The following is a 13,953-nucleotide window of genomic DNA, read 5'->3' on the forward strand; positions in this document are numbered from 1 at the left end:
GCTGCAGATTGATGCAACTTTGAAGCAGGTTAAGTGCAGAATCTGAAAGAGGTCAACTGCAGGTTGATGCAACTTAGGTCAAGTGCAGGTCAGAAGGAGGTCAACTGCAGGTTGGTACAACTTAAAAGCAGGTCAAGTGCAAGTCAAAAAAAGGTCAATTGCAGGTTGATGCAACATAGAAGCAGGCCAAGTGCAGTTCAGAAGAAGGTCAACTGCAGGTTGATGCAACTTAAAAGCAGGTCAAGTGCAGGTCATAAGACGGACAGCTGAAGGTTAATGCAACTTAGAAACACGTCAAGTGCAAGTCAAACAGAGGTCATCTGAGCGTTGATGCAACTTGGAAGCAGGTCAAGTGCAAGTCAGAAGGAGGTCAACTGCAGGTTGATGCAACATAGGAGCAACATAGGAGCAGACCAAGTGCAGTTCAGAAGGAGGTCAACTGCAGATTGATGCAACTTAGAAGCAGATCATGTGCAGGTCAGAAGGGTGTCAACTGCAGGTTGATGCAATAAAGAAACAGATCAAGTGCAGGTCAGAAAGATATCAGCTACTGGTTGATGCACCTGTCACTGAACTCTGTATGATCTCATAAGCAACTCAAACTGATGTCAATTGCATTTGCCCATTGACAACAGCCCAAAGCTCCTCAACACATGTCCTGGTGGTGGTTTGGCATCTTTAGCACTGCTTTTTGTAATACAGAACTTGTGAAATTTTGGTCCAAAAAACTACACACCACTTCATTATGGAGTAGAGAAGTCATAGTATCCAGTATGACACCTACAATCCAGTGAACCTGGGAGGTTCTCTTGCCAGCCAATGCAAACATAACACCAATAAGCTAAACAGTGCCCAATGTTAAAGTTGAACTCCTTGCAAGCAGCTAAATACACAGATAAAATACCTACCGTATATGAGAGCTGTTTTGAGACTCACACAAAACTGCCAAATAGCATCGGCGACCCAAATTTCTTCTCCTGCATTTAAAGCAATACAGATAAGTAACCTTCCTGACCCCTGGACAGCAAATGGACAATGAAAGAGCAGCATATGTTTAATGAGGTAATTATGCTGTTTTTTTTTACTGTTTCTTTCTGGATTATTGGGAGCGTATGTGCAGCGTGATATGATGACAGATTAATAATAATAATGTTCCAGCTGTTGAGATAAAAATATTAACAAAAAAGTTTTTGTGTTCTTACACTCTTTCCATTCTTCACTTTCAGGTTCCTCTTTGAACAGTATCAGCTGTTGCAGGCTATGCGGTTTGCTGTTGACGAGATCAATCAAAGCGTCAAACTTCTCCCCAATATCACTTTGGGCTTCTATGCTTATGATTCTTGCACAGTACTGCAGAGGGAGCTAGAAAGCACCCTGTGGATGATGACGGGTCAAGATTGGGTCATACCAAACTACTGCTGTCGTGACCATCCCCCACTGGCTGCCATCATCGGCCACTCAACGTCCACATACTCCATTCTCATGGCTCACATTTTGGGGTTGTATAGATACCCACAGGTAAGACACATAAGCCTCTAGAGGTGAGAAAACCAAAGTCACTGTGGTACAGACTGGATCCCGGTGTCACCATTAGTCAAACACTGGCCAATCAGAGCCTCGATTTTGCTAATTAGCTGGATTAGTAGCAGTTCCTGTGCTTAGTAATATAATCCACCAAAGATCAGGAGACACAGTGGTCTGGAATAGGAGACTGGGCCAAATGATGAGTATGTAACAGTGAAATCAATATCTCTGACTCTGCATCAATGTAGAGACACAGGCTGTACCACCGCTACTTACTTCTTCTTTTTTTAACTTTAATGAATAAAAATAGCAACATCCCACTGGAAACAGGTTCCTCCACTAATGCATTTCTCTATGATATAGGGCTTAATCTCAGTCCATACCATGGACTGAGGAATGCTTTGGAGACAGTCTGTGTCCAGCAGGTTGTGGCTCTATAGACAATATTGCTCTTTGGTCAAAAAGTTTTAGAAATAAAAAAAAAGTAGCCATGATACTGTATGTGCCTGCCACTAAATGCATTATTCCAATAGTGAGACATACCCAGTATGGGCCTCAAGACTACATGACTGGTTTTTCTACAAGCATACTAATTGGCCTGGGAGCAGTACCAAGATTGTTACTACAGGTACAGTAGCTCTGGCAAAGAGTTCCCAAGTGGTACCAATAGGAGCTCACAGGATTCTTAATAGTTGCACCCACAACCTGATTTCCAATACTTTTCAATGAGTCATACTGGACCTGAATGCCCCATTACTTCTGTTGCTATACAACATGCTTCTGCTTGGCACAATCATGGGGTAGGTGGCCTTAAAGCTAGCAAAGTCCATTATAGTAGAGAAAAATGTATTCTCCAACCACAGAAGATCCAGATTGCCAGCCATAACAGGCACAACACTCAAATTTGAGAACAAATTTTTTCTCGGAAATATTTTTTTAACATAAAAATACTACACTATAAGTGGTCTCTCCTGTATCTCCACCATGACCACCCTTCAAATGTTTTCTATTTTGCTCCATAGCAATATTACAAAACCTGACCATAATTTTTTTTGGAAAATGATAATTTGTTTTTAAATTTTTACTCAACAGATAAGCTATTTTTCAACCAGTTCTCTTCTAAGCAACAGGGCAAAGTTCCCTTCCTTCTTCAGGACCGTTCCAAGTGATGCTTTCCAGTCTCAGGGACTGGCACAGATGGTCACACATTTTGGATGGACATGGATAGGTCTGGTTGCTGCTGACGATGATTATGGCCAAGAGGGCATTAAGATCATTAAGCAAGAAATTGCAAAATCTGGAGCTTGTGTGGCATTCACAGAGTATATGCAGACCACCTACAGAGACATCCCTAAGATTGCCAAAATAATCAAGACTTCAACAGTTAAAGTTGTGGTGGTTTTCTCTACGGATGTCTATCTTATTCATTTACTTGATGAACTTTTGATACTTAACACAACTGGGAAAGTCTTTGTAGCTAGCGAAGCTTGGTCTATTACAAACGTACTCTCAATAGATAAGTATTCTTCTATCTTGTTGGGAACAATTGGTTTTGCATTCCGCAGCTCAAACATCCCAGGCTTCCAAAGCTATCTTAACAATATTGACCCATACAATACTCCAGGTGCCTCTTGGGCCAACATTTTCTGGGAAGAAGTTTTTGGATGCACGTTACCTGACCAAAAGATGGTTAATGGGTCAAGGAATGCATTAAATGTATGTACTGGGGATGAGGACCTTAATAACATCCATAATCTTTATAATGATGTGTCAAGCCTGAGAGCATCTTACAATATTTACACTGCTGTCTATGTTATAGCTAAAGCTCTTGATGACCTTATGTTTTGCAACGATGAGGAAGGATCCTTTTCAAAGGGAAAGTGCGCAGATATTGGGAAATTTAAAGCATGGCAGGTAAAAGGCTGTCCAAAAATGTTTAATTTTTTTAATGTGAGTCTGACAATGCATAGGTCTAGCGCCACCCCCGAAGGAGCCGCTGGTTAAATTTTGGGTTCTCTGTTCTGCGCCTCAACTCCAAGAACAACATCAGCCCCCCTGGTACACCTGGTTGAATAAAATTACTGCAAGCACAATTTACAACACAAGTGAGAAATACATTTTGCCTGGCTGTGGGATATGGCAATAAATACACACACACACCTGTTTAGTGGTAAATATGATTCAACTATTGATTGACTATTATAGCTTAAGTAACAGTTAAACCAAATTGAACACACTCAGCAGGTTAGCAATAGACAATGCATATAAACTTTAACCACTTACAGACTGGAAGATTTGGCTGCTTAATGACCAGGCCATTTTTTGTGATACGGCGCTGCGTCGCTTTAACTGACAATTGCGCGGTCATGCGACGCTGCACCCAAACAAAATTGATGTCCTTTTTTCCCAGAAATAGAGCTTTCTTTTGATGGTATTTGATCACCTCTTTTTATTTTTTGTGCTATAAACAAAAAAAGAGTGACAATTTTGAAAAAAACCCAATATTTTTCACTTTTTGCTAAAATAAATATCCCCAAAAATGTTTTTAAAAAACAAATTTCTTCCTCAGTTTAGGCCAGTATATATTCTTCTACATATTTTTGGTAAAAAAATTGCAATAAGCGTATATTGATTGGTTTGCACAAATATTATAGCGTCTACAAACTATGGGAAAGATTTATGGGATTTTTATGGCATTTTTATTATTATTATTTTTTTTACTAGTAATGGCGGTGATCTGCGATTTTTAGCAGTACTGCAACTTTGCGGTGGACATATCGGACACTTTTGACACATTTTTAGGACCATTGACATTTATACATCGATCAGTGCTATAAAAATGCACTGTTTACTGTGTAAGTGTGCTATAAAAATGCACTGTTTACTGTGTAAATGTCACTGGCAGGGAAGGGGTTAACACTAGGGGGCGATCAAGGGGTTAAATGTGTGTTCCCTGGGTGTGTTCTAACTGTGGGGGGAGATAGGAGTGACTAGAGGAAGAGACATATTGTTTTTCCTACTTAGTAGGAACAAACGACATGTCTCTTCTCTCCTGACAGAACAGAGATTTGTGTGTTTACACACACAAATCCCTGTTCCTGCTCTCGTGCACATGATTGTGTGTGGCTGGCAGTGATCGCGCCTGCCGGCCACGCGCATCAGATTCCCTGCCGTGCAGCCCTTAAAGGTACAGACATACCCGTATGGCAATTTGAGGGAACAAACCACTTTGCTGACGTATATTGGTGTAAGCCGGTCTGCACGTGGTTAAATGCAACTAGGGTACTTATAAATCCACACTAGGTTTTGAGTGCACTCAAATGAATAGACAGAGATATAGTACCCCTTTAAACTGGCCAGCAGATCTTAGCTTCAAGCTAGTTACAACTAGGGGCAGTACTTAGTCCTAATTTTTGTTGGAGCTCGTTGGCGCACGTTGCGGCTGTCAGTAAGGCCTGCAGGCAGTATTAGAGCTAAGGGGTCACTGGTTAAGTAGCTCCTAGTGACTTTATTCTCTAGCAGTGGTAGCAAATATTGGCCTCAAGGCCTGCTCACCAGTCCCGGTAACACTGATTTAGTTGCCCTGCCGATCAGGCATCAACTCGCTTAGGTTGCCTAGGGTTGACTCTGGCAGGCAGCATGGCAAAGACAGCTTCCCGGGAGTAGCTCCGTCTCTCCACGATCCGGTCCCAGAACTGCTTCCCCACACTGTAGTAGCTTCCAATGGCGCCTCGTCCTCTCTCTCCACACTGGTCCCGATAACTCGCCGCAGACTTCGGAGATTCCCCAAATGGCTGTGGATTTCTGCCAACTCAGGCTCTGTCTTTCTCTGGCTGACAATCTTGGGCACAGTTGTTCTCTCCTCATTGTCTCTGCGCTGTCATGTCAGAGCCTTTTCTTTTCCTGGGCTCTTCCTGGGCTCCTAGACTCTCTCAAAAATCACATCACCTCAGCCTCTCTAGCTCTTCCTGAAACTCCCTTTTCCCCAGTGTCTTCTCTGTCTGAGTTTTCTGGAAGGACAAGTCAGAATCTCCCTATCTCCATCTTGTGACCTAAAAGAGAAATTGCATGACAATTGTCTTTCATTGGTCCATGACAATATGCCTGCTACATAAGCAATCCATGCAAATTTAGGGGCTAAATATTAAATTATTAAATTCAATTATTCAATTTAGGAGTTAAAGTGGGAAGACTTTAACCCTTATCTCTTGACATTAATTTAACCCTTAATTAAATCCCTAGTACGAATTATCAAATGCAATACATACAGTAGAAGCCCTAAAGCTTTACAGCTGACACATGATCTATGAACACTGAGATCTTGGACGCAGTGACCCAGCAACCCAGCAAATCGCTGACTGGTGGTGAATAAACCTCTTTTGGCCTTGTTAAGTCTGCAAACCCAAACCCCTATGAGCCAAAGTTTACAATAGCGGTCATGCAATCTGGCTCCACTCCTTGGAGAGCCTATGGCAGGTTCTATAGACTGGGGACACGTTTAATATACACCATTGATTTCACTCTTCGAAACTGATTCAGTTTTTCATTCTCTGTGGGATTTTTATTTCTACAATAAATAAACCTGCTTTAAGAGAATTACATAGGCTGCCAGTTCTGACCTCAATGTTATGCCAACCCTCTGAACATTTACTGCCTACACATTTGTAGTTCTTATATCCCTATCTGTATTCTTGTAGCAAATTAGTGACTTAGAAAGCCCTAAAGTCAGATCAGCAAAATGGCCAGCCAATTAGCGATTTTAGAAGGAGGTCAGCAATGGTGGCCTCTATATTTTTATCATGAGAGAATTTCTTTCACAAGCTTTCAGTAGAAATAAAAATTGACTATTTCCCCAAAGGAGGCCAAGGGATCCTTTTGGTCAACAAGTTAAAATATTAAAACCTGAACCCCCTCCATTTGCTCTTTCATAATACAGAACTGTATGTGTTTGTATTGTGAAAGTATCTGGAAGTTTGTTTATCCTTGGTAGCAATCGATCCCAAATTAACTCCTATTGGTCTTCCTTTGTTTTGACTAATGTAAGCTCCTAAAAGCTAATTTATTATTATGGGTTATACTACATACACATTTTTCTATGCATGATCTAATGATTAAAATTTGAGCCACATTTATTGCTGGGTTGTTGCTATCTTTACAGCTTTTGCACTACTTCAAGAAAGTACGGGTTGAACTAAGTGACAAGAGAGAAGTTTTCTTTGATGAAAATGGGGATCCACCAGCTGTGTATGATGTTGTGAATTGGCAAAAGAACCAAGAGGGTGCCATGGTCCAGATAAAAGTTGGAAACTATGACAGTGTTGCCTCATTTGGAAAAACTTTTTCCATAAATACAAGTTCAATGCAGTGGCCAAATGGCAGACAGGAGGTAAATCCATACATCTAGTGTTAAATCTGTTTGTAACTATAATAGTACAAAAGTGATCAAAGCTGCAGTTTATGTAAGTCTAACCATAGTTTAAAAACTAAGCTTTTACTTTTCCTAGGTTTTTGTAATTCCAGGATCAGGGTCTGGAGCTTGGAGGCTTTGAAGAGCTTTGAGTGGGAAGAAGTCTCTGATCCTGAGTCCAGGTCCTGGCGGAGTTCAGCAGGCTGAGTGTGCAGCTGTGCACACCTGTTATAAGCAAGGGCATAGCAGCATTTTTGGGTTCCATCTGTAGACACGTTCCCTATTGTAGGTATGCTGGTTTTAGTTAGTAGCTGGCCCAGGCTGGGGGGGAGAATTAATGTGAGTGCTGTCACTGTGGTTCCCAAACTTTTTAAATCCAGCCTACCCACCGGTGGTATAAATTTGGGGGAAGGCTTGGTTCAGGGATCTTTCGTTCAGCCGCACTAACAGGACATGCCGTGACTTCTGTAGAGGAGAACTGCTGTGCCTTGCAGTCCGTCAGAGGCACTGGGGATCTGGAGATTAGCCAACACTGGAAAGAACACCAGCCATGGACTACTGCACACAGTGGGGTATGAAGCTCAGCGACTAAAAATGTCTACTCGGCAAGACAAGCAGGAAGAGTAATGCAGTTGTTATGGGTAACCATAGAACAAGGTATATTGCAGCCAGTCATGAAGCATGGTAACCAGCATAGGTGATAGGTCCTCCAGTAGCGAGGGGGTTGATGTTCTGACTCCCTCCTTAGTGATTTTTTTCCAGTAGCAAACAGAACCAAACCTTCCATAGGGAAATCCATGACATGGTCACGTTGTAGGAGAGTGAAGGATTTAATAATTGCACACATGAGGTTCATGCTATGTGCACCACAAGGTAGCGGTGGGTAACTGAGGTATGCTGGACTGATGGATGGCGTGGGCTCACCAGCGTCCCTCCTAATTGCAACATATATTAAGCTAAGGTGTGTAGTGACATGGGACAGTGCTTTCAGAGGAACTCTGTATTTTTATTACTGCACACGGTGATATGGCTCATCTCTAAGTCGGGGAACTGCCTTAATGTTTGACTTTCACATGACCACAGCCCCCCTGATTGGTCCCAGGCATTCACGAAGAAAGGAACCCCCACGTGCAGGGTGAGTAGCCCCACCCACACAACAGCACAGTCATTAGGACCCTGAGCTCAATTCAGTACTCACAATGTCACAGGATCCCTGGATTCCCCCTGCCAGTATCCACCGGACAGTCTTCAGTGAGGGAGAGGTTAATTCCCACAATACCACAGGACAGTCAGACCATTTCCAAATTCCAATGGACACTCTTCAGTGAGCTGTCCAGATAAGATCCTTAGCTGAGGCTTCCTCTGATTAGATTTAGAGTAGGATTTCTAGAAGTAGGGCCCCTAGCTATGTCACAGGTCCTCAATTAACCCCTCAGGGTGGGAACTTCTCCTGCAAGATTAGAACCAGGACTCTCTCACCCCTGCTCCAAGTCTCAGACTATTTGTGTGCTCTTCAGCCACCTAATGGGCACACCTCCCCAGGGATTGGCTGAAGCACAATAAACTATTCATGTTGCTCATTTGCCTTGCTCAACCTCCAATGTCCCAGAAGTCTCTGGAAAGCAAGGGAGAGCAAACCTGCAACCTGTGAGACTCAGAACAGCACAAAGCAATCAACATTTGTTCCACTGATTACAGAGGAGCCAAAAAGAATAAAATGTATCTAACATCCCAGTAACCTAATGAGGGGGATGCTACCAGAGTTTATTTCCATATGTTATAGTGATGTTTGGAACCCCTCCATGGGTAACCGTTTGCTTCGTTGGGCTTTCTTTTCTTTCTTAACCACTTGCTGAGCGGCCATCAGTAATTTTACTGGCCATGGCTTAAGCAGGCACATCGACATACCTGTACATCACCCCGAAAAAGTGCACAGACTAAAAGGATTGCAGTGCATAGTATTGTCCTGCTGTGAGCAGCCCAGATACCATGTGATCGCTGTGCGATCACATGATACCTAGTAAACAACAGTTATGAATGGAGTCCTTTCTTGACATCATTGTTTACTGCTGTGTGTGATCTATGATTGGTAATACATAATATAAAGGCCAATCACAGCACCCTGTACCATGTGATAGCTGTGATCAATCACAGCATTACAATTATTAGTAAACAATGAGTCATGAATAAAAGCAATTCATGACAGTTCAAAGAATTGCCGTTACAGTGATCATCACTGTAACAAACAGTCACAGTGTTAAAAAAACAAAAACAAATCACTGGTCACCCCCTCAGAGTAGTACAGTGTCTCTGTCGTGACACTGAACTACTCTGCTGAGAGTATTTAAAAAACGTGTTTTCTATTTTCAAAGCTTTCAGTATTTTTTTTTTATAAAATTGAAAAAAACCCATTGGTGAATAAATACCACCATAGAAAGCTCTATTTGTGTGAAAGCAAACCATATACATTTAATTTGGGTACAGTGTTGCATGGCCGAGCAATTACCAGTTAAATTAGCACAGTGCTGCATAGCAAAAAATGCCCTAGTCAAGTGATAAATAAAAGTGGGCCAACAAGCCCCAAATAGCATAGTATGGACTGAACTCACTGGTGAGCTCTACACTCGAGCTATCAAACCCCCAAACATCACAGTATGCTGATGGCTATGGTTAGCCTCGTGCAACAAGTTTCCATCATGTTCTAACATGTTCTCTATCTAGTTGTGCTATTAACAAACTTCATATACCTTTGTACCACAATAAACTGTAATCCATTGTTGACTTCTTCCCAGGTCCCCACCTCTGTTTGTAGCGTTAGTTGCTTGCCAGGGTCCAGGAAGGCACACCTTAGAGGGGAGCCTATATGCTGCTTTGAATGTATCCCCTGTCCACAAGGCGAGATCTCTAATGACACAGGTAAGAAAGATGATTTATGACAATAGCAGTGAAGTTGCAGCGAAGGCACATAGAAATGTGCCTTACTTTCTTTGGTTTTAAAACGCAACCCCTGTCAAAATATAGTTTTGTTTTGGATAAATTGAAAGAGGGTTCAAATCTGTCTAATGATGTGTGGTTCTCTATGCCTAGTGATGTAGTCTCACTACTTGTCCTCAGGGACCATTGTCACAATGTAGAAAGTGAATGGGAATTAAAAAGCTTTATGGCTGGAACAATCGGTGATGGTGTGTTCCAGTAGGGACAGTTGTGTTGTTTCATTAAGAACTGTCAGTAGTGAGATTGTTTCTCCATTCTTTCCCATTCTTCCTGTTTTGTATCTTAAGAAAGAAAGTATAGGGATATCTCCTCAATTGGAAATCTCCTCAGTACCCAGACAGTGACTAAGTCTTGACAACTGTTCACACCCTTCCCACTTTATAAAAAATAAAAGTTTTGGCTGATAGGTTGTTGGTTTTCATGCATAGCTAAGTCTAGGTTATCTCCTTATGTGGACTGTTCCTATTTAGCTCCCTCTCCTTAAAGAGCCATTGGAGCACCTCCTAAATCCTGAAGCTCTTTTCTCTCTCTGCCTGGTCCTCCCACACTGCAGGCTCCCCTACAGAGTCCACACATTAAAATGATTGTCCTTTTTTTAACCTCAGGCTTCCTTTGCACCTGAGGGATATGTCTGAACAACCCCTGTAATAACATGTGTTTCCCTCTAAAGGGCAACATTAGCCAATCTTAAATTGCTCATTCTAGAGTTTGTTAGCTAGTGGTGCAACTGTGTTTCAGTTTGACATCCTATTCCCTGATATCATTTGTATTACACCTACACTAACCCCTATTGTTTTTCTTGACATGGCACTTTCTCCTTTTTTTGATTTTGGTGTTTGGCCTTGATCATCCATGCAACAATCTCACCACCTGGGGAAATATATCCTTTAGTTTGAGCTCACCATTTCCTGTCTAGCTGCTGATTGTCACCCCTCTCCCCTAAACAGTGATACATTCTAGAAGCAACATGACACTATGCTGCCTTTGGCCCTAGAGCTGCTTTGCCAGGGGACCTTCATCAGCGTCATGCCTGCTTGCTTAAGTGTCTGTCATTATCCTCCATTCTCCCCTGGCCTCCTGCCACCCATGTGGTCCACCTCCCCTGGCCTTCTGCACAATGCTGCCATACAATTGCAGTGGTCACTTCTAGGCACTTGGCTTGACAAAATTGATCTCCCACAAAACGGCACATCTCTCAAAAGGAATGTCACTGTCATTTTTGTGTGAGGCCAGCCAAGGTCCTAGTAGCAGCCACTGTAAACATTTAAGAACATTGTGCAGTTTATCGTGAAGGACCTGGGGAGAATTAAAGCGAGCAGCAGCTGGGGGGGGGGGGGGGGGGGGGGGGGCAGGGAAGAGTTTGATACATGCATCTCAGTACATGCACTGTTGACATGAGACACCATTGTGAATTTTGATTAAATATGTCTACAGCACTTGTGGGTCAGCTGCTATAAGGTGACCATGTCTTTGTCATAGGCCAGGAGGTGAGAGGGAGGACAGTGCTATTGGTCCTTCTCACTTCCTGGATTTTTTTTACTTGACAATAACTATAGGATGTCTACCTGAAATCACAGGTGCATGTAATATGTTTAAGCTCTGACTTGTTCTGACAGCACACTTATAATTACTCTCCATCTTCAGATGCCATAGATTGTTCCAAGTGTCCATGGGATATGTGGCCGAATACAGAAAAAGATCAATGTATTCCAAAACCCATTGAGTATCTTTCATACAGTGAGCCATTGGGAATGACCTTAATGTCTACAAGCCTTTCCTCTTCCATGATCCCATTTTTCATTTTTAAACTTTTTCTTCGTTACAAGACCACGCCAATTGTCAGAGCCAATAATTACTCTGTGAGTTGTATTTTGTTATTGTCCCTGTCTCTCTGTTTTCTCTGTTCTTTCACATTTATTGGTTATCCTGAGCCTAAGAAGTGCCTTGTACGCCAGGCTGCCTTCGGTATGGCCTTTGCTCTCTGTGTCTCCTGTATCCTGGCCAAAACTATAATGGTAGTGTGTGCCTTTTTGGCCACTAAACCAGGAAGCAACCTAAAGAGATGGACCAGTCCTTATGTGTCTTATATGGTCATCGTCATCTGTTCTCTTCTACAGTTTTTTCTATGCAGTAGTTGGGTGGTGGCTGCTCCACCGTTCCCTCAAAATAACACAGAAACACAACCTGAAATCATTGTTGTTGAATGCAGTGAGAACTCACCCACTGCCTTTTGGAGCATGCTGGGATATCTTGGCCTCTTGGCTTCCATCAGTTTTGTTGTTGCATTCTTGGCCAGAAGACTCCCTGATAACTTCAACGAGGCCAAGTGTATCACTTTCAGCATGTTGGCCTTTTTAAGTGTCTGGATTTCCTACATCCCAGCCTCTCTCAGCTCAAAAGGAAAGTATACTGTAGCCATGGAAATATTTGCAATCCAGTCATCAAGCTGGGCTCTAGTGGTCTGTATGTTTTTTCCTAAATGTTTCATCATCCTGTTTCGACCAGAGATGAACTTCAAAGAACATCTCATGGGGAAGGACAGAGGCCGGAAATAGAACATAGATAACGGTCCATGAAATGAGTGTTTTTCCTAAAACTAAAAATGGTCAAATGGTCACTCAACCTGGAACATTTGTACAATTTTGTAGCTTCAGATGAAATGTAAAAAAATTAATTTTATGTATTAAATAACCGTATTATTGGGCATTATCTGGTTCATGAATTTTGTTTCTGTGTGTTTTCTACAAATAGTACCTAATATTTTTTATTTCAAATACATTTTAATATCAATGAGACTACAGCCTGAATGATTTTTACACTGTGCCTTACAAAACAAAAGTAATACATTTTGATTTATTTATCATTGCTGCAAATATTTTTTAATACCCAGCTGAGCGTGGAAGGTTTAGAGCCCTTGTTATATTTGAAATCCCATCTCCAAGCAAATTTTAAAAGAATGGCGCCCCAAGTGGTGTTTACTACAAAAAAACAGCTCTGACTGCAGCACTCACCTCCTCTCTAGTGCTGTCCCCCACAATTTTTCCTTTCTGTCCATGATAATTTGACCCAGAGTAATTTTGTCCCTCTTCCATCCCGGAACTTACAGACCTCAGATACAGTGGGTGAGGGATGTTCTTACTCCCATGGGTCTCCCTCATCTTCTGTTACATCAAAAGCCATGGAGGAACCTAACAGCAGTTTCCCCAGGCTCTGAAGTCTATTGCTGTGACATGCAGCCAACAGGGAAAGATATTGGATGCTTCAGTGGTGGGCAATCCCAGGATTGGGAACTGAGGGCACCCTGCAGAGGTGCAGGGTATGCGCCCTGGGTGCCCAGCGCTAGTGATGCTCCTCCTAAGATTCTTAGAATTTTTAATAGGGTTGGATGTGTTCCCATCCTTCAACCCCAACAAAATAGCAGACTGTGTTTTGGGTGTAATTCTAAATATGCACATACTGCGATTGAGAATTATCTTATTGATTGACAATTTTGTGCTAAAAAAAATATATTCTCATTTTCTTTCCAAAAACGTGGGGAAAAAATGACATTTTGCAAAAGATTCACTATGCCTCTAGAAAATACCTTGGGGTGTAGGCCTTGAAAAATGTGGTCATTTTTTGAGTGTTTGCACTATCCTGGTGCTCCGGGGCCTTCAAAAGTGTGATAGGTAGTCAGAAAATTAGATACAAACAATTGGCCACTGTCTCCCACCTATACTTGGCCTTTGCAGAAAGGAGAGCTGGAAGGGCAACGTATGTAAAAAGAAAATAAATTTCAAAGCTCATCTTACCGACCAGTCTGCAACCAACCAAACTGATCTGTCTAACAGTATGCGTTAAAAGCAGGGGTTTAGTCTGCACACATTTACAAATACAAGCGTAAGCTACAGGTCCGTCAAGGCACCCTATTACCTGTAGTCAGTGGCGGCTGGTGTTTTTTTTTTTTTTTGGGGGGGGCTGTCGGTCGGTCAGCCCCGCACTTACCCCAACTAGGCATCTATGTCACAGGCGAGCAGCGCTCCTACAGG

General features: G+C 42.2%; 1 protein-coding gene across 1 annotated transcript in view; it reads left to right on the forward strand.

Annotated features, from left to right (window-relative positions):
* The window catches only part of LOC141134127 (extracellular calcium-sensing receptor-like), a 33,262-nt gene extending 20,782 nt beyond the window's left edge, over nt 1-12,480 (forward strand). The window contains exons 3-7 of the mRNA XM_073623712.1: nt 1,227-1,518; nt 2,617-3,438; nt 6,683-6,910; nt 9,724-9,847; nt 11,570-12,480. Of these exons, the coding sequence (XP_073479813.1) occupies nt 1,227-1,518; nt 2,617-3,438; nt 6,683-6,910; nt 9,724-9,847; nt 11,570-12,480 (2,377 nt within the window). The remainder of the gene's footprint in view (nt 1-1,226; nt 1,519-2,616; nt 3,439-6,682; nt 6,911-9,723; nt 9,848-11,569) is intronic.
* The last annotated feature ends 1,473 nt before the right edge of the window (nt 12,481-13,953 follow it).

The sequence above is a fragment of the Aquarana catesbeiana genome, linkage group LG03 (assembly GCF_042186555.1).
Source record: "Aquarana catesbeiana isolate 2022-GZ linkage group LG03, ASM4218655v1, whole genome shotgun sequence".
NCBI lineage: Eukaryota > Metazoa > Chordata > Amphibia > Anura > Ranidae > Aquarana > Aquarana catesbeiana.